Source organism: Enhydra lutris, unplaced genomic scaffold (genome assembly GCF_002288905.1).
Source record: "Enhydra lutris kenyoni isolate GAN:26980312 unplaced genomic scaffold, ASM228890v2 scaffoldscaffold8, whole genome shotgun sequence".
Classification (NCBI taxonomy): domain Eukaryota; kingdom Metazoa; phylum Chordata; class Mammalia; order Carnivora; family Mustelidae; genus Enhydra; species Enhydra lutris.
Window position 1 is genome coordinate 29,699,799 of NW_019154092.1, and position 21,655 is coordinate 29,721,453.

Genomic DNA, 21,655 nt, shown 5'->3' on the forward strand with positions numbered 1-21,655 from the left:
CCTTCTCGGAACAGGTGTCAGTGTTCGCACCCCGGAAGTGGGGCTAGGGCTGCTGTTTCAGCCAGCTAAAGCAGCCACACAAAATGCCAGACTGGGCAGCTTACATAACAGACACATATTCCTCTCTGGAGAGAGTTCTGGAGGCTGGGGAGAGGCTGGCCTGGTGCAGCAGGGAGAGTACTCTGCTCTTTCTTTGCCAGTCCCCAATTTTGGACCTCCTCCAAGTATTCTGATTAAAAAAAAAAAAAAAAAAATCTAATCTGCTCTAAAGTGGGAGTCACCAGGACCAGGAATAATCTAGCCCTGATGTCAGGATTCATTATAGAGTCTTGAAATGTGTTATAGGAGCGTCTATAACGTTGAAGCAAAAACTACATGGGTTAAGTTAAAAGCACAGTTTTATATTTTCTTGTCAAACAACTTTACTTGAGGCAACAACTGAAATATAATTTAATTCAACAGGAAATATCACACTTGGAGGGAAAACATAGAAAAGAAAAAAAAAAAAAAACCCTGAAATTTAAGCCAAACATTCTTTCCAAGGCACAGCACTGACATTTCCAGATTGACAGCAGAATGAGTTTGTTTCCATGAAACAAAATCATGAGTCCAAAGTTTGCCTTTGAAACAGCTTTCCACCGCCTCCCCACTTCTCCAGGCTCAGGGAACGATGCTCGTGGCCTTTCTCAGGGCCAGGTAGCCAGTGACGACGTCGGAGGGCAGCCTCCGGATGTAGGAAAACTCTTCGATGGTGCTGAACCGCAGCTTGCTCTGGGGGTCAGTGTAGTTGGCCTGGGTGGGAAACCAGCACAGGGAAAGGCAGAACACTGGTGGTCATGGTGAATGTTTGAAGTCCAAGTTTACAAATTTTTCTATTTTACCTAAAGTGAAATATCTGCATTTTGTCTTACTCTGTCATGAAGAATACAAATTGCCTACTTTGGCAACGACTTGTTAATCTTTCCAGACTTGAGAAATACTTCAGGGTATAGACGGGAGGAAGAGGAGTAACCACATCAGACACCAGGACCGGTCAGAACGGTGGACACTGCAAGGGCTCCGAGCAACAGGTCCAAAATGGAATTCCTGATGATCGTCCCTCCCTGGCCCCCGCCTTCAGACTCCCACCTGCTTCCAACAGATGTTTTGGCTCTGTCCCCCAAGGCAGGAGTAGGGGCTGCCCAGGCACACCCACCCCTCCCTGTTACACCCCTACACCCCACATGCTCCAAGTGCTCTCTCCTGCTCTATGCCCTCCCCATGCCACTCCCAGGCTCCCTGGGCTACACCGCAGTACTGATGGGCCACCCACTCCCACCCTCCCACTGGAAGGGACCGCCACCCCACAATGGCAACCAAGGTCATTTCCACAACTTGCACTTCTGATTGCGTCTTCCCTTGGCTTGAAATCTCCCAGGAGCTCCTCTCAAGTCCTCAGCATGGCTTCTCAGATCCTGCAAGCCAGCCTGGGCCCTCCACCTTCCCAAGCCTCTTCCTCAGCCACATGTCCCCACCCTGGTTCCAACTGCCCTGGCTCTCAGTCCCTCCTGGCATTCACGCCCCACTCGCCCTTCCCTGGGGAGGGGCCGCTCTGCTCCCCAGTCGTGGGCTCATCCTTCAGACTCAGCCCCCAGGCATCTCATCAGGGAAGTCTTATCTGCTCCCCCGCTCTCCCAAATCTGTCTCCTGTAGAATGCTTCTCTCTCTTGCTTTCCCGTTTATTAGTGGCATGACTCTGAGTAAGGTCTAGGCTGAGCGGCTCCACGGGGCAGGAACCCCATGGTTTGCTTATCACGGCATCCCTGCTCCGAGTGCAGTGCAGAGTGCGCCGTGGCCTTCAGGGAATGTTTGTGCAATGAGTGAGGAATGAGTAAACACACGAACGAATGAACCAATGGATGATCAAGACCATCACGGAAAAGAGACTTCTCTTTTCTCACTGACATCAAAACTCTCTTTTGGTCTGTGTTCCCTACGTGCAAAATGGAGAAAATAAACTCATTTACTATATACCTCAAGTCATACGGCTTCTACAGACTTTGAAACAGAAAACATGAGGGTGAGTCATTTGGAACTCCTTTAAAAAATTATACAAGATGCCATTAAAGTCTAGACGGATAACGTCCAGTTACTGCCTTGCTGATGGCCTGTGTGCGGACCCCGCCGGGTGGCAGTGCTGTGTCACCGACGAAGGGCAGGGAGGCTGAAGAAGCAACAGCGGAGGGGAACTTAGTTACAGGGTTCTCACACTCTCCAAAGTCCCAATTCTGCCTCAGGGGATCTCCCTAAGGTAGTTAACATCTGCGTGGCAGGAAAAGGAGATTAGTCCTCCAGATTAATTAAAACTCTCCATAAAATAAAACCTTGATCCTTTGGCTTCATCTAGATCTTGCCTTTCTGTCCCACATTTTAATGACAGTAATATGTAGGAAGGCTTCCACAGAAAAACAGCAAGAAGCCCCTCTGGAGGACTGGCCAGGAGGCAGGCAGAGGCGTGGACGGGAGGAGAGGCTCCCCTGTGGCCGCAGGGGGAGTGGGAGTGGGCAGGCCCGCGCAGCTAGCTTCCATATCTGGCCTCCAGAGAAGCACCAGCTCCGGCCTGGCTCCATTTCTGCGCCGCAAAGTGACAGGCGGCGCTCACTGCTCTGCCCATCTCACCCAGAGCCACGGCTCTTTCCAGAGCTTTGGAACAAGGACTGCCCACACGTGTGACCCCACGTGGCTTCCTGCCTTGCCCACGCACTGCAGACAGCTGTTTGGTGCGAACAGATGTGTCCATGTAAACATGAGTGGGGCTATATTTTTTAATGATGCAACTTTAATATACCCAAGTCAACAAATGGATATATTCTCCTCTTAAAAAAAAAAAAGAAAGAAAACATTATGAATAAGACTCAAATCCTCTTTTCCAAGCATCTACCATCCAAAAGTCCCTACCTTTCCCTGAGGAAACCACTGTCCCTGGGCACCCTTCCAGACCTTGTTTGTATCCACCCTTACATATATAAACACACCAGGGAAATTACCCACTATTTTTTTGTGAGTGTGTGTTGGTTTTTGCTTAAATGGTAGCATGCTGCTTACGCTGCTTTGCACGTTTGAGTAAACGACACATCTAGAAGTTTATCCCTGTCGTTACAAACACATCAAGCTCACAGACTAGTATGAAATCATCTCCACCCCAAGCCCTGGTTGACTGACCTTTATTGTGTTCCCAATACTTGGCTCATAACCCCATTTTCTCATAATTATTTCTGCACGAAACTCCGTGTACACACACTTTCTCTAGGGAGCTGCCTGGAAGGCAAACTGCTAAGTCATAAGCTTTAGCTTTTCTGTCTCAACAGGTGCTGCCAAATGTCCTCCCGAGAATCCAGACTAATGTATTCCCACCTCCAAAGGGCCGTGTATTGAGGAGATTTGCTTCTCTGTGTTGGTGATGTTTATAATCAAACATCTTCATTTCTCCCCCGCTGGTGAGCCCTTTCCCTAATTATCAGGGAGACTGGAGATCTACTGATCGTCTGTATGTCCTCCTTGTAACTGTCTTCACATCCTTCTAGCCAGTCCTGTGGGTCTGCCTTTCGATGATCTGGTAGGGTTCTTTGCAGATCCAAGGAGCCAGAGGTTTTAGGTTATGTATGACATGACAAGGCCTTGCCTGTAGCATAAAGGGCCTGGAACGACGCTTCTCAAAGTGATTCTCATGCCTCCTAATGTGTGCAAGCTACCGCACTAACAGATGAGCTGCTGAGCGGCGAGGACAAAGCGACCTTCTAAGGGACCACCCACTAGGTCTGCCCCTAAGCGATGGCCTCTCCATGGAGAAATGCCCATCTGGGGCTGGAATGGAAGAGCTGCTCCCACACTAGCTCTCCTGCCATAAACAGTTATTAAAATGGGTCAAATCGATGAGGTGACTATTTTCAGGCAGGAAACAAGAGATCGTGTAAGACCACAACATTGCTCGTGCAGGTGAAGTACCCTCCGAGGTTAGGAGATACGTGCCCTGAATGGACAGCAGAAGAACCCACCATGCATGCACGCTCGCACGCACACACACACACAACACATACACATGCACACGCACGCCATGTTACAGCACCTCTATTCTGCCTGTTGTTTTTTACGATCACTGTACTTAAGGGTCTATGTTAAGAAGTTTGTAGTTCGGGGCACCTGGCTGGCTCAGTCGGCTAAGTGTCCGACTCTCAATCTCAGCTCAGGTCTTGATCTCAGGATTGTGGGTTCAAGCCCCATGTTGAGCTCCACACTGGGCATGGAGCCTACTTTAAAAAAAAAAAAAAAAAAAGGTTTGTAGTACATAGAGGAATGTGTGCTCTGCGGAGGAGAAGCTACAACATACAACTGATTCAGAGACAATAACTAACAGTATTTTCAAAAGTATAAAAGAACTCAACTCTTTCCCAGCACAAAACGCGTATCGTTGGTTTAGTCAGTCTGGCACAGAAGTTTGGAGTCATCCATTTTCACAAAAATGTAAAGCATTTAAATGATATGTATGAGTTTTAAAAAGTGAAGTGCCCCATTTTAGCTTAACTACATTTTTAAAAGTACAATCATCTCCAAAATATAAGAAATTTTTTAAATTTCAGCAGTTAAAAAAGAAATTGTTGTTTCTTTCATGTTATCTCATGTGTTAACAAGCAGAGGAAGGGGAGGTGAGAGCTGGGTCTCCTACTTTCTGGAGCAGTCTTCCCTCCAGGCTGCCTGCATGGAGGCCCCAGGCTGCAGCCACTCTGAGATAAGCGTGTGAGCTCTTCAGCACAAACCCAGGACCTGTCGAAGTGCGCAGGCTCCCGGCAGGGTCAGGGGCAGCCCCATCAACACTTCCTTCGACAGTATTATGAAATCTCCCTTCCAGCTCAATGCTATGAGACCCAGAGATGGATTTATACTCACAAGAAGACCTGAAACATCAGAATACTTCTTAGCTGGTTTAAAGGAGGGAGGAGCATCAATACTGAAGTCTGGGGGAAAAAAAAAGAAAGAAGATAACTAAGCTGGCTTTAAAATATTCAGATCCCTCTCCTTCTTTTTCTGAAAGTGCTGTCTCATAATATTTCTGAAATTTTGATGCGGTGATTAAGTCCTCAGACACTTCTCCGGGGGAGTGATGCACTATGTCGCAGACCAGGCACAGGCTTGAGCTCTGCCCCGTCCCTGGGGCCCCTCTGCTCTGGCGGAACCCCCGGAAAGCTCCTCTGCCCACAGGCCACTCTCACCATCGCAGGCTACACAGGCTGTGGGCGAAACCCAACAACCCTCTAATGGGATCAGAGCATCGGGACACTGGAGTGTCCACACCCAGACCCTGACTAGCTCACTGGTCACCCATCTGAGTCACCCCATGAAAGATGTGCTGTGGGACAGGAGGTGAGGGAAACTTTGACTGTACTTTCCAGGGAGGACGAACAGAACACAGAACAGTGCTTCACACAGATGTGAAAACACTGCAGCAGAAAGCACTCTAATGATGGCACAGAGTAAAACAGAGTTAGCCTTTAAGATGGTGGTTAGAAACCCTCTGAAATCTTGGGAAACCCTGTTCTGGAAACACATTTTAAGAGTAGATTCCTGAAAAGAAGTTTGTCTGACAGAAACACCAGGATTAGCACATCAGGACCAACTTCTCCAGACTGAAATGTCACAGCACCACGAACAAGCACACACCCCTGTCGCACAGAAGGGTTCAGCACCCAACTCCATGCACGGCGTCTCCCGAGGCTGACGCACCTCGCCAACCCTGGAGCTACGGGTCGCTTCCTACACTAACACAAACACGCAGGTTTGTTACAAGTTCCTACTCTGAGCATCATCGACACACAGAAGGCTCTAGACAGCTCACAGTTGGGATCGTTCAGTTGCCACGGCAATGCCCTTTCAGAGGCGAGGATCTGTTTCAGGTTCTTCCAGGTTCTGTTCTTCTTGCCGGCGACTGCGCCACCGTGGCCAGAGTGCTGGAGTGAAAGATGGGGGTGGAAGCGACAGGAATCAGTGGAGGCCATCATTTCAGGATCGGAATGACGCGCATCCCTAACAGTAACACGCCCCTCGTTCTGTCAGCTCATTTGTACCCCTAAGGGCTGGGTTTGTTTGTTTGTTTGTTTGTTTTTAAGTATTACACTGTACACGTTAATCTTACTGATAAAAACACAAAGCTTTTGGATTATCAAAACCCATGAAGTAGTTGGTCATGGAGTAGAAATAAAAGAGTTTTTTTGTTTTTTTTGTTGTTATTGTCTGTTTTTATATGCTCATAGAAAAATCACATCCTTTTTGGGATAACTTTAGAGAATTCACTCATGAATCCTCCATCACATTAAAATAAATTTATTACAAAGTCAGCTTTAGGGCAGGTCACTCACTGCCTGGCAAGTCACTGGAGATGCTGGTAAACCCAAGAAAGCCTCAATCATGACATGGCAAGCCCTCTGGAAATTTGTTTTCTTTCTTGTTCTATAAAAATGATAAAATAAAATGGAAAAGAACACCAAAATCTGCTGTAGGCACTGGTAATACTGTATTTTTAAAACTAATGAAAAACAAACTTCTAATGATATCATCTCAATCTCTGGAATTATTATAGCTCTCAAGAATGAAAGGAAGAGTAGCCTATTCCTCCTTTACAGCAACATAAGTTAGATTTACTTAAACTAATGAGGAGAAAGCCTCTTTTAGTTAGTTGTTTTCAATGAAAACTTACGTAAGCCCAGTGAAAAGGGATGGTGAACAATCATGGAAATGACCCACCCTCAGAAGAGTATCCTTTGATCAGTTCCACGAGGAGCACCTAAATCCTGGGGAACCAGCCCACTGGGTGAGCAATGGGTAGGGCCCTCCTCCTGCCACAGCCTCTCCTAACAGCCCCTGGCAAAGGTGGTGGTGACTTGAACTGACTGAGAAAGGGCCACCAGGGCCACCCCGGCTGCCGGCCCAGCAGGATCAGAGGCTGGGGTGTGGCTGTTTGTTTTTGCTTTTTGTTTTTTTTTTCATTTCTAAAATACCTTAGAAGCTTACCACAAAGTTTGGATCCTTAAATGGCAATGGCTTGGCAGCTTTTTCCATAGGTCCCGCGCTGAAGTCAGAGGGCACCATCTTATTCTCGCTCATGGCTTCCATGCTGATACCCTTAAAGCATAATGATAGTCTGAGGTCAGTTTTTTTCTTGGTGAGGTCCCTAACGCTGCTCCTAACAAGACCAAAGATGACGCCACAGGGGATGTGAAGGAAGACAGTGCCCCAGAGCCCTAGCAGGTGGCCTGCACCAGAGAAGGGCATGCCAGATTGGGAGCAACACCTGTTGTGTGGAAGCCATGGGAAGGAGAGCCAGGACCCCAGCTGCCAGGCTTCCTGGATCCCCCATGTGCCAAGTAGGAGGGATGGCTGTCCCCCATGAGCCAGCTCACTGAACTCTGACAACGGCTGTTATCCCCAGTTTTCAGAAGAGAAAATTGAGGCTCAGAGGTATGGGTTCAAGACCACACAGTGATGACCTCTGGATTCAAACCCAGGTGGAGCCAATTCCAAAGCCCTCACCAACTCCACAACACCACAGTGTCCCTACTCCTATTGACCTTGTCACACTGTGCCTTAAAACACTGAGACAAAAAGGGGCCAGCCCCTGTAAGGGTGTCATCAGTCAGAGAACCCAGGCTACAACTCTTCTGCGCCAGCAGAGCAAGGAGATAACAGGCATTTTGAAGGAGGAGAGCAGAGGAAGAGGGGGCTGGGTAGATACAGGTCAGCCGCCTGCCGCCAGAACGCCCCCAATAGCAGGCTAAACTCTTTATTTTTTTTTTTAATATTTTATTTATTTATTTGACAGAGATCACAAGTAGGCAGAGAGGCAGACAGAGAGAGAGAGAGAGGGAAGCAGGCTCTTGGCTGAGCAGAGAGCCCGATGCGGGACTCGATCCCAGGACCCTGAGATCATGACCTGAGCCAAAGGCAGCGGCTTAACCCACTGAGCCACCCAGGCGCCCCAGGCTAAACTCTTTAAAACAAAAAAACCTTTCAAGCTCACCATCACCAAGAAAAAACAAGCCAAAGTAAGAAATGGCTTCTGATTTTTTAATGTAATTTCCAGTATTCCCAAACTGCAATGAATTATTTTTGATATATAATTTACAAATATATAATTTGATATATAATTTTGATATATAATGCACAGATCTTAAGTGTAGGTTTCGTGAGTTTTGCCAAATCTTTACACTTGTTTAATCCGTGTCCCTATGGATTACAGAACATTTCGTCATCCCAGAAAGTTCCCTCATTCCCTTCCTAGCCAGTACCTTCCACCCTCAGGGCGGTCGCTATTGTGGTTACTCCCACCCCACTTTTGCCCCTTTTACAACTTCATATAAAGGGAATCTGACGACATGTACTCGTGTTTGGCTTCTTTAGTGCAGCAGAGTTTTGAAGATCTCTCGTGTTGCCGCAGAGGTCAGTAATTTGTTTCGCTGTATCTGTGTATGTTCAGCAGAGAGGCATCCCCCATACGGATGGATGTACCACGTGTTTATCCACTTGCTGTTGATGAACATGTGGGCCATTTTCAGGCTTCAGCTAGTATAAATAACGCTGCTGTGAACACTCCATACCAGGCTTTGTGTGGACCTGTGTTTACACTTCTCTAGGGTAAACACCTAGGAGCGGAATGGCTGCATGACACAGTAAGTGTATTTAACACTGAAAGAAACTGCCAACTCGTTTTCCTAAACGGTGGCCCGATTTGACACTCCCAGCAGCAGTGTATGAGTGTGCTGGATGTGTGTGTCCATCACCCCCATCCCCACCCCTGCAGTGACATTTGTGGGGGGCGCAGGGGGCACCCACTCTGATGCGTAGTTCTCCAAATGGTCTCCTCTCAGACACCTTCCCAAAGGTTTTGCCAGTCTCTGCACGTGGGCCTGGGCGCCTCCTTGGTCCACACCACCTCTTTTGTCTGACATGCCCCTCAACTCCCCCCACCCCATGATCTTTCCAAAGCCCAGCTCGATGCCAACCCTGTAAGAAGTAAGAGGCCTCCAATTTCTCAACCTTTTCCCACCAGCCACAGCCACAAGTGTTCTTGCATCTCTCTTTCCTCTTGCACTCCCTCCCTCCCTCCCTCCCCCAGCCATCCTTCCCACAGTCCTCCCTTACCTGGCACCTTCCTCAGCTTGCCCCTCAGAGGAGGGGCTCTGCGGTGCACACCTTGCCCACTCCCTTCTCCCCAGCACAGTCAGTGAGGCCCTCTTAAATGCAAGCTTGATGGGGCTCCCCTCCTCTCCAGCAGGCCGGTGGGCCCCACAGACTTTGAGATGAGAAACACATCTGGCCTCCTCTCCAGCCTTACCTTTCATTATCCCTCCTTACTGCATTTTGTATTTTCTGGTACAAAATCCACTGAGTCATTTTCTATATGGCACAAATAGTTTCCAATTTTCCCATTTTCATTTATACTTTACTAAGATTATTTTCATTGGGATTAATTCATGTCAGCTTTAATTTTATAACAAAGATTAGATCTAGCATTTTGTACATAACTAACTTTTACTGCCCTTGTAATTTTTCCTTCCTGCCATGGCATTTCTGCCAGGTACATGTATCCTAGAAGGCCCAATTTGATGAGGGAAATTTGATTTTACCATCACATTTAATCAATAACCAACATTACTGTGTATAGTTTTAGTCAGTTGTCAATGTTATTTTGGGTTGACTAGTATCTATTATAAATTAGATATATGATGGATAGTTTGTATTTATGTCTTAGTCAAGGAAAAAAACAGCAGCTTTATGAAACAGGGAACCACAGACCAGAAGAAGGAGAGATGAGAGAGAGAGATGACCAGACAAGGAAAGAGCATCTCCGAGCGGGTGCACACCCTGCCCCACAGTGTGGCTCAGCCTTCTGTTCCCCACATCTAACTGGATCAGAAATAGTGTATATGTATCCTGAAGAGGGGCATGGAAGGACCAAGGGGAGGCTAGAGTGAAGCCTGTGCTACTGGACTGAAATCAGAGGTTCGCAGTGTGTACTCAAGGCTTTAATACAGCTCAGGCAGAGAAACAGAGAAACCGATACAGAGAGTATGGGGAGGGTGGGTACACACACCCCCATCTTTCCTAGCTCTCTCCACAGAGACAGCTGGAAACAACAGGTACACCTGGGCTCAGATCCTGGTTTCTAAATGTGATTCTCCAAGAACCACTGATTCTTAAAAAAGTAACTGGTTCCAGGGCTGGGGCAGAAAAGTACAGGATGAGTCTTGTGGTTCAGAAAGTAAGAAAATAGCTGTATTGGTTGGCTAGGGCTGTCCTGACAAAATACCACAGACTGGGTGGGTTAAACAACAGACATGCATTTTCTCACAGCTCTGGAAACTACAAGTCCAGATCAAGGTATCAGCAGGGTTGGTTTCTCCTGACGCCTGGGTCATTGGCTTGTAGATGGCTGTCTTCTTGCTGTATCCTCACAGGGCCTCTCCTTTGTATACTCCCCTCCTTGGTGTCTCTTCCTCTCATATGGACAACAGTCCTATTGGACTTTATTGACCTCCTTTAACCTTAATTACCTCTGTAACAGCCCTATCTCCAAACACAGTAATGTTCTGAGGTGTACGGGGCGGTGGGTGGGGGGGACTTCATATGGATCTTGAAGGGAAACAATTCAGTTCACCACAGTACGTAATAGCACTGAGAAAATGATGGGGGTCTATTAAAGCACAAAGAAGCGGTTTGAAGAGGTTCCCACTAGCAGAGAACAATTTAAGCATCAAAATAAATAACACTAATCCAGAACATATAAAGGATTGTTATCACTCAACAACAACAATGTAAATTCCACTGTAAAAAGGGCAAAGGATTCCAATCAACATTTCCTCTTTTATGGCCAGCAGAAAAGATGTTCGGCATCCTCAAAACCGCACTGAGCTATCATGTCACACCCACAGGGATGGCCATGATCGAAGACACTGAATAACGCGCCAGTGAGGATGCAGAGCGACTACAACCCTCATGCATGGCTGGTGAGAAAGGAAAAGAGTGTGGTCACTTCGAAAAATAGTTGGTGTTTCCTCAAAATGTTAAACAGAATTATCATATGACCCAATAATTCGACTCCTAATATATATCCCAGAGAATTAAAAAAAACCAGTCTGTAAAAACATGTGCAAATTCATACAAGTATTTCCCATGAAAGCTAAGATGTACAAACAACCTACATGGCCATCAACGGACGAATACACAGGTGTGGTATATCCGTACAATGGAGTGGCATTCAACCACAGAAGGGAATAAAGTACTAATCCATGCAACCACATGGATAAGCCTTGAAAATACTACGCTAACCGACAGGCATCTGGGTGGCACAGTCGGTTAAGCGTCCACCTCTTGTTTTCAGCTCAGGTCATGATCTCAGGGTCATGAGATCAAGCCCCTGCACTGGACTCCATGCTCAGAGCAGAGTCAGCTTGAGTTTCTCTCCCTTTCCTCCTGCTCCTCCTCACGCTCTCTCTCTCTCAAATAAATAAATAAGTCTTTTTAAAAAAGGAAAGAAAATATTATGATAATTGAACGCAGACAGAAAAGGCCACATATTCTATGATTCCATTCGCATGAGGTAACTACAGCAGTCAAAGATCAGAGGTGGTCACAGCCTCAGAGGAAGGGTTAATGGGAGTGACTCCTAATAGGTAGAGGGTTTCTTTTTGGGGTCATGGAAATATTCTAAAATTAGATGGTAGGGGTGGTTACACAACTCGGAATATACCACAAACCACAGAAGCGCACATTTTAAGAGGGTGCATTTTATGAGATGTGAATTATAACTCAATAAAGCAGTTACAAACAAACACATTTATGGACGAATGAATAAAGCTAGTCTCAAAGTATCCCCCCCCACAGGATTCTTTAATACGAACAGGAAAATAATAACTTCACAGTGGAGAGACCTGGCAGACACCACCTTACTGAGTGCTCAAAGCGAACACTGTTGGTAGCAGAACACAGGCCACCATGTGCTATGATATGACGCACTGAGAAGGGGACAGCGTCACTTCTGTCCTCTGCCAAGAATGTATTACCCATATCTGATCATAGGAAATATCAGACAAGCCCAAATTCAGGAACACTCTATAAAATAAGGGACCAGTACTCTTCAAGAGCGTCAGGTCGTGAAAGATAAAGACCAGAGAACTGTCCTATAGAAAAGGAAGCTAAAGACACATGATAACACAAACGTGTGATCCTGGCCGGAATCCTGGGCTCGACCAAAGATAAGAACGCCATCCGTGGTTAGGGGTCAGTGCTGGTTCAGTGTTAATCCCTAAATCTGACGGCTGTACTGGTGTTATGTAGGAGAATGACTTTGATTTTAGGAAATTCACACTGAAATGTTTAGAGCATTAAAAAAGTAAATAATTAACAGTGGCCAAGAGAAACCTCTCCGCTGGGGTTCGCCCAGCTGCTAACCTGACAGCAAATGAGCCAGGGGCTCCACGGCCCCCAAGAGGAAGCTACAGCTGGCAGGCGGGTCAGGAAGAGTGACCGCCACCTGCTCTCCCGAGAGGCTGTGGTTCAAGGGCGGAGGAGGAAGCCTTGCTCACTGGCTGGAAGGCACACAAGATGAACAGGTCCAAGGAAACTGGCCAGTGTCGGAAGCAGCAAAGTGGTCTCTTCCCCAAGGAATCTAGGGATTCGTCAGGGCGGCCCTGGGACTACTCAGCGAGGACAGGCCGATGGGCACTGGCAGTGGGGAGGCTGGCCTACAGGTGGCCTGGAGTATGTGAGAGAGAGAAAAGACAGCCTGAGAACTACACAGGGAGTATCGTGTCAGAAGAGAAAAGCCAGACCGCTAGGGACAGCTCAGGGGAAACAGGCAGAAAGGGAGAGGTTTCCCAGGGCCACACACATTTAAGTTGCAACTTCACTGTTGCAGTTTTTTATAAAGAAAATGACTGCTTATATAATGTTCCCATCTGGGAGAAAATAAGCAAACGGAAATGCTAACAATGCAAGGGGAAGATCCCAGCGGGGGATGGGGGAAGCAGGCCTCCAGGCCCGACAGCACGTAGGGAATGTGCCCCACTGGCAGCCACCATCCTCAAATGACAGTCTCAGCTTTTCTTCTTGTGCAGGAAGGCCAGAAAGACTGCATCTCTCCCCTTCTCCGGAGGCCCCGTCCCTGATGCCTAGTGGGTAAGCTCCCAATGCTGTGCGCACAGTGAAATCCTGGGAAGGAATCTGGGTGCTCTTTGATGTAGGCCATTCCCAGGCCCCAGGAAGAGATGGGAGAACGCTGGCAGGCGGCAAGGCCTGGCGGAGACTGGGGAGGCGGCGCTGCCCCAGAGGCCGCGGAGAGAAGCAGGTACCTCGGCCAGTGTGTGTGGGCTGGGAGGTCTGGGCCCTCTGCCAGGGGAGAGGACGCACTGTCAGACAGGTGCACCTGCTGGGAGGAAGGGGAAGGTGTGGGAGAGAGTGCCAGAAGTCTGCACAGCCACTCTGGGCAGCGTGCCAGAGAAGAGGCAGCAAGGGGACAGAGAGGATGTGCTCCAGCACTGAGATTCAAAGCGGTCCCCTCCTGCTCATTTGGTCCCTCCAACCTCTGTCCTTCCCCTGTCAGCAGGGCCGGTGAGGAGCCATGCTTGCTGAAGAAGGGGCAGAGGAAGGAAGGCATCCCAACAAGAACTGAGCTGCCTCCTGCCTGTGAAACAGTGAGGACTCTTCCCTCCCAGACCAGGATCCAAGATCCTGGGCCCAGAACTGGGTGTTGTGCCATTCCTTCCTCCTGAACCCCTCCCTGCATGATCCCGCACCCTGGGCTTCAGCCATGCTGAGACTGCTGCCTATTAGCGACGGGATGAGAGGGAGCGGCCCTCAGTGAAAGGGAGGATCAAGTCTGTGAGGCTGGAACGCCAGAAAATAAAATTGTAAATGACGTACAGTTTCCACATTACTCAGCCACTGTTAACATTAAGAGACGTTCTGAGATGAACCAGCCTATCCCCGAGACACGAATACCCTATGAAGAGGAGAGAAGTAATGCTCAGCATTCAGGGCTGTCCCCTCTTTGCAGCTCGAGAAGAGACGACACAAGTCCCAGGGAGCAGAAACCTGGCCCTATCAAAGCAGCCCGGGCCTACCTCTAACAGAGACTGCAGTCAGCAAGACCTCCACCCACCAAATAGCTTCGCGTCTCCAGACGGCAACCTGCACAACTGACTCAGACGTGAGGACAGTGGGGTCACAAAGAAGGGAGACAAATGGTCTTTGTCTCATCACTGGAAAACCGAATGCCCAGTTACATCGACCTAACAGTATTCTAGAATAAAGTTGCTGAGCCTGATCTAGAAGTGCAGTGTTGTAGTAGGGTGACTTAAGAGAATTGTGAGAAGCAACCTAAATATTCGATAAAGTCAATTAAATAAGAGCACTCAATTTCTTGGGAAGCCAGTCAACATAGGGAGATCCATGAAATGACGCTGAGTGAAAAGCAGGGCACACAATGTTACGCATTGAGGACAGTAATGAAAAACTATCTCCACAAAGAAAAGACAAATCGTAACAGTTGTCCGGAGAGAAGTGGATGATTCTTATGTCCATTTTAAAAATAGAAAAAAGGGGGGAGCACCTGGGTGGCTCCGTTGGTTGAGTCAGACTCCTGATTTCAGCTCAGGTCACGATTCCAGGGTCATGAGAATGAGCCCCCCATCAGCTGTGTGCTCAGAGGGGAGTCAGCTTGAGATTCTTTCCCTCTGCCCCTCCCCCCCTCAAAATAAGTATTTTTTTGAAAAATAGAAAAAAGGAACTTCTAAAACTAACATTATCATATTTTTTAAAAAGCTAGTGTAGGGGCACCTGGGTAGTTCAGTTGGTTAAGGATCTGACTCTTAATTTTGCCTCAGGTCCTGATCTCGGGGTCCTGGTACCAAGTCCTGCATCCAGCTCTGCACTCATTCTCTCTCTCTCCTTCTGCCCCTCCCCCCACTTGTGTGTGCTCTTTCTCTCTCTCTCTCTCTCTCTCTCAAATAAATCTTTAAAAACAAAGCAAAACACAGAGGTTTATTTTAAGAATTAAATGACATAAGGGTGGGACGCCTGGGAGGCTCAGTGCTTTAAGCCTCTGCCTTCTGCTGGGGTCATGATCCCAGGGTTCTGTGATCCAGCCCTGCCTAGGGAATCCCTGCTTAGCAGGGAGTCTGCCTCTCACTTTTCTTCTGCCCCTCCCACTCATGCTCTCCCAGTCTCTCACTAACAAATAAATAAAATCTTAAAAATAAATAATGAATGGAGGTGCTTGGGTGGCTCAGTGGGTTTGGCTCAGGTCATAATCTCAGGGTCCTGGGATCAAGTCCCACATCAGGCTCTCTGCCCCACTGAGCAGAGAGCCTGCTTCTCCCTCTCTCTCTGCCTGCCTCTCTGCCTACTTGTGATCTCTGTCTGTCAAATAAATTTAAAAAACAAAACAAAACAAAAAGAATGAAAAATAATGAATGAGAAAGGGGTACCTGGTTGTCTCCTTCATTGGGGCTGGCGAATCTAGATCTTGGGGTTGTAATTTCGAGCCCCATGTTCGATATATAGATAACTTAAATCTTTTTTAAAAAAGAATTAAAGGAGATAGCATTTAGAAAGTGCTTAGAACAGTGCTCTCTAATTGCGTGAAATAAAATGTAGGAGCCAAGAGAAACACTAATCTAACCAAACCACTCCTCTGCAGAATATCTTTTGCTGGAATTGTGGAGCCTAGATTATCCAGATGACATGAGATCTGTGCCAGGTACTGTGCTCAGTGCCTTCCCACCATGATCTCATGGAATCCTTTTACCAACGCCACGGAGTAAGACCAAACCACTTTGGGACGGAGAAACCGAGTGTCCACAAAGTACTTTTCTGAGAATGAGGGACGCCATCGGTATCAATACATCTTGGAATTTTTCCATTTTCAGGACATTGGGGCGCTCTGCACCTCACGGACACTCGGTACAGATCTGCAGAAAGGACCAAAGTGAGACACGCGGACTTGAGCTTGACTGAAACTCACAGAAAAGTCCTGAGCCTCAACCTAAACACGACGGTAAGGGAGATCACTGCACTAAGTCGGTAATAACATCCCACCTCTCCCGCTCTCAAAGACAATGCAAGGCGGGTGGTGCCTGAACCCAAGCCCACTCGTCCACACTTGGGAAAAAATGTTTCATTTGCGCCAGCGATGTGAACCCACCCCAAGCGGGACTTCAAGGCCCGGAACCCTCGCCCTGCCCCGCCCTGCCCCGCGCACGCGCCCTCGCTCTGCCCCGCGCACGCGCCCTCGCTCCGCCCCGCACAGCCCCGCGCACGCGCAGACTAGACGAGCCTAAGCATACCTGCGTAAAGCCGGCGGCGGACACTTTTTTCTTTTTACTGGCGCTGTAACCGCCAGCGCTGCTGCCGTTGTGGGAAGGACTGGCTGGCCTCTTCTTGCTGTTCCGAGCTATCCCCGGAGTGGAAGTAGTGGCCACAATTGGAATTTGAGCCGCCATTCCTACCCTGAGTCTTCCTCCTCCCCCGCCCCCACTTTCTCGGTACAGGCTTTGGAACTTCCGGCTCGCCCTTACTTCCGCCTTCAGGCGCGAAAATCCGGCCTGGACTCCTAGCGGGTTCGCGGACTTCTTTCGGCCAATTCTAAAAGGCGGAGGTCGGAGCAGCCCAATCCGCGGAGACCGGAGGGTGTCAGCCAGGCTGTGTCCCGCTGTCAACCTGGGCACGTGCTAGGAAATCCGCCGTGGCTGAGGAACAGAATATCTCGTGACCTTTTTTCAAACACTGGGTTCTTTTAAAAATTAATAACCGTGTTGTCATTCTCACATTAAGTCGGAAAACTGATCACTTTTAATGTCTGAGTAAAGTTAGTGTTGTTCTGAGTGGATTGAACAGACTGTCAAGCTGCTGGCTTTCCCTTGGTCGCTGCCTTCGCGTGCGGAACAAGTTTGTGTATATTGGCTGGGAGTCCAAATGGGCTTGAAGAGTGGTTCTTAACCTTTTAGGAGTCCCAGACCCCTCGGAGCATGTAAGCCCCTCCCCTGCCCCCACCAAATGTATGCAGGTATAGACAGAATTTTACGTGTGGATTTCGGGGAATTCACAGATCTGCTAAAACCTAATTACAAACTTCGATGGGACACCCTCTCCCGCCATCCCTTGTTAGTGCCACATACTGCGTGGATTGTAAAGAGGTTAATGTCTTTTTTGGCCCCTGTTAGAACGTGAGTTCCATGAGAGGGAAGCTGGTAATGTTTTGTTCACTTACCTTTTCTGGGTGATACTACCTTGCAAGTCTTCGGAACAAATTTTATTTGGTTCTTAATGAAATAATTAACAAATGAACAAGTCCCTTGCAGTAACTGCTTGAAGCTACTGTGTTTTAAAACAGGAAAGGGGGACGCCTGGGTGGCTCAGTGGGTTAAGCCGCTGCCTTCGGCTCAGGTCATGATCCTAGGGTCCTGGGATCGAGTCCCGTATCGGGCTCCTTGCTCAGCAGGGAGCCTGTCTCTCTCTCTGCCTCTGCCTGCCTCTCTGCCTGCTTGTGTGCTTTCTCTCTCTTTCTTTCTGACAAATAAATAAAATATCTTTAAAAAAAATAAAAATAAAACAGGAAAGGTGCCTATATGAATCTGGATATGTGAAGGAAACTGGCTGCAGGAAGACTTAGAGGTGAGAGAGAATAGATAGGGAAACTAGCAGTAATGTTACATCTTTTCTCCTTTGGAGAAAGTAATGACCAACCAGTGTTGAAATGTCCTCTCCCACGCCCCAGTAGCCACTCAATCTTCATCTAAATCGAGTCTTCCTTGTTCTTTTTCTCAGGGACTGACACCTCAAACCAATGGGTCACCTGAGCCAGAAAGTAGGTGTTGACCCAAGGCAGCCCTCTCTAGTACCCCACTCGCTCAGCTCACTTCTCTCCTTCACTCCTACCCTGACGCCTCCATCCCCCTTCATCTGGATCCCTGCAACAGCCTCCTGATGGAAGTTTGGGTTTCCATCTTTTCCTAATCCTCCCTGACCCCAAGCCATCCTTCACACTGGCTGCCACAAGTGGGCTTCTGAATCACAAATCTGACTATGCTATTGAATAGCGTATTTACCTTCTACCTTGAAATCCAAAGAATTTTTACCTTGGCGGATAACTGGGCTCTGCACTCCCTCTACCCCGCTTCTCTCGCTCCCTTCCCAACACTTAATCCACTGTGCTACAGTCAGGGACTAAGTCTGTTTCCTAAATTGAAGGTAGTTCTAACTCATCACACTTTCACTTTCATTATTTCCTCTCCCAGGACTTCTCAGCCCCTTTGCTGATTCAAATGCTACTTCCAGTGCAAAGCTTTCTGCCGTCTAGTGCACCCTTCTCTCCTCTTCCTCCCCTGCTCCCACCCTTTGCACCCTTCTCTGAGAGCTTTGAGCACCAGAAGCTCTGCTGCGCTCCTTCCTGTAATCCCTTGGTAAATGTTTCTGGAGTTCAAACACCAATTCCCTACTTTTAAGGAGTCAGGTCCGTGGATGCACCACCATCTGGCTTCCTGTTGGTAAACTCAGTCCTGATCTTGTCTGAACCCTTCTTTCTGAAGCCCTTCCCTTGGGATCTGGAAGGCCACCATTCCTTTATTCTCCTCTCTCCTAACCACCTGTCCCCTTTTAAAGTCATTGTCTTTTACCAAGTGGGTTCTAGGCCTATGGCAGGTTTTTCAAAATATCGGTTATATGGTCCTACTCCCTCAGCAGATACCAATTCCTAAAGCTTCCCAGATGATTCTAATGATGAACTAGGGTCTCCCTGCCTGCTCCTTACACACTGAGAGTTCTCAGTGCTTGGTCAAAGTCTCTCTGCCCTCCTCAGTCTATACTTTCCCCAGCTGTTTCTCCAACTTATGGAGCCTCAGGTACCATCAAATGCAGACCACTTTCAGAATGGCTTCTGTAACCTGGATCTTCTTCCAAAGATGCATACCCAGATATAAAATCCTCAGCCCAGGTGTAAACTCAGGATGCTTACAGGATCTCACACCCAGCATGGCAAAAAGAGAATTCATCATCCTCCCTGATCCTCTAAAATGTGCTCTTCCTCCATCTTTCCTATCAGCAAATGCCACCATTATACACTAGTTGTGCAAAACCTGAAACCTGGGAGTCATCTTTGCCTCCCCTCCTTCATCCACCTCCAGGCCATAACCCATGCCAGCCTTCCTCTGTCTCTCAGATTCCCACATCACCTTATTTGTCTCCCCGCTTCCATCTCCGGTCCGTCCAGTCACCCTTCGTGGTTCCTGGTGGCCTCATAGACAATACAGATACGCATATTGAGATCACGCCCTCTACTTGAACCCTTTCAGTGGCTTCTTGTGTCTCCTAGAATGAAGTCCAGTGTCCATAACATGGTTCCAGGTCTTCGGAGACCCGCCCATCCATCTCTCCAGCCTTGCCTCTGGCCCAACACTCTGCATTCCAGTTCAGTGTTCACTTCGGTAGGTTCCAAAGGCCAGCTGTGCTCCCTTCTCCCTCACGGCCTTGACACAGATTGCTCCTGCTGGGGCCTGGAAGCTGCTTTTCTCCCCTAGCAACCCACCTCTGTCTGATTTACTTCTACCCACCCTTCCTATCTTGGCTGAAATGCTATTTTTTTCAGCTTCTCCTACCCCCTCGGTTCTGGTTAAAACCACTTGTTCCGTGTTTCTTTCAGCGTCAGTCCTCTAGGACCTGTTTATTGTGCATTATGTGCTGAGCTCTGAGGACAGAGACAAGGTCATATATAGGAAGAGAGACATTCAATTTGTCTTTTTTTTTTTTTTAAGATTTTATTTATTTGACAGAGAGAGAACATGCAGGGGGAGCAGCAGAGGGAGAGGGAGAAGCAGGCTTCCCCCTAAGCAGGGAGCCCTGTGTGGGGCTTGATCCCATGGCCCTGGGATCGTGACCTGAGCCAAAGGCAGATGCTTAACTGACTGAACCACCCAGGCGCCCCTCGATTTGTCTTCTGGGCTCAACATAAACCCCCTGTAGGCCATTGCCAGAGTCATGGAGGACTGAGTAGCAGAACACCAACAGAGGATACCAGCAAGGAGAGTGAGAGGAAGGCGGGAGGATGGCCACTCAAGGCAACAGAAGCTGTGGGCTGGGGAGAATCCTCTTCCGTGTCCACCTAGGCAGCACTGGCGGGGCAGTGTGAGCATGTGTAGGGACTCCGTGCATGGCCGCATGTGCAACCCACGCTCCCGCACCTATTGCTGAAGGTAAATGCACACTGACCAGCCACCCTGTTCTGGGTTGCCCGCTGAGGCAGAGGCTTCCCAAGTCCCCTCCCAGTGATTCCTGAGACCCTGCGGGGCAAATCTCACCTCTGCTGCAGGACCCCTCTCAGGTGCTTCCTCTCTGGCCTCCTTGCTGCCCCCTGCTGCTCCTGCACCGCCTCCCCTAACCGGGGCTGATGCAGCTGGAGCCTCCCTGGGAGGGCAGCCTCAGCCAGAGTCCTGATCCCAGTTAAGACTTCCTGATTGAAAAAGAACAATATACTACTTGTTAAGCTCTCCTCTGTCGTTTGATACACAAACATTATCGTCTTGAAAATCTCCAGAAACAAGGTGGATATCTGGGGCCATGCTACTGGATGGAAGACGCACTGTCACTTTCCCTGGGTAACTTGGGTCCGGTGTGATAGTCCCCGCTCACTGTACAGAGGATGGCTGCTCCAGTTGATACGGGCCTTCCTGGCGATGTGGAGAAACCCTGAAGCGCCAGTCAAGACCCTCAAGGGACTGGCCTCACAGCCGCCGCCGCAAGACACAGCTGAGTGTGCCCTGCATTTTCTGAACCGTGGGGACGTGTCTCCTCCATCCCAGATCCGTGGACGTGGTAAGTGCTGTGGGTTGTAGACACACTGGAGCTGAAACAGTTTCTTCTTCCTCACTGTATTTTGAGCATCAGGCCCTCAGGGTTGATCTGCTGAGTGCCGTGTTATTTAACCAGTCATTGTCTGGAAGGAGAGAGCCAGGGCAGTGGGTGCTGGGAGGGAGGGAGCTTTGTTCACAGGGTTATCTGCTTATTTTCCCCCTGACAGTTGCATGGAAATATATCAAAGCAGGAAAAAATGAGTGATTGAGAACAGGCCTGACCCTAACCTTTGGGGGTCTGGGACAAGAATACACACGGAGACCTATATAATGTATATTTTGAGATTTCATGTACAGAGCAAGCTACTAGACTATAAAGCTACTAGACTATAAAACCCTTCTGTCTCAGCAAACGTGCCTTCACAACTCAGAATGAATCCTTACGTATTCTGGATGTAGTATTCTCAGAGTGCTTGGAGTTCTGCTCCAGATGTGGTCACAAGGGGAGCCCCATTCGAGGGGCTGACCTGCTCCCTTTCAGCCCTCACTCCACAGGCACCCTGAGGCATCCAGTGTGCCCCTGTGGAAACCCCAATCCAGACATTCCATCATCCATCTTCTCCCAACACCTTCCTCTTTACCATACCTGAGGCCTGGGGGTATACACATTGGGCCCAGGGAAAAGGCCTACAGGGCCATCTGGAAAGGACATAATGGGGTCCCCTGCACCCAGAGCATGTCCTACGAGAGGCATGGCATGGACCCAGGGGGCCACATATCCCTGTCTG

At 48.5% G+C, this 21,655-nt stretch overlaps 1 protein-coding gene across 1 annotated transcript; it reads right to left on the reverse strand.

The window, feature by feature from the left end:
* Positions 1-427: 427 nt before the first annotated feature.
* Positions 428-16,573, reverse strand: LOC111142483 (INO80 complex subunit C). Its single transcript, XM_022495684.1, has 5 exons — positions 16,371-16,573; positions 7,042-7,152; positions 5,870-5,981; positions 4,924-4,991; positions 428-792 (listed from the first exon to the last, which is right to left on the reverse strand). Exons 1-5 carry the CDS (start codon positions 16,524-16,526, stop codon positions 661-663), a joined length of 579 nt encoding a protein of 192 aa, XP_022351392.1. The 5' UTR covers positions 16,527-16,573; the 3' UTR covers positions 428-660.
* Positions 16,574-21,655: the final 5,082 nt, after the last annotated feature.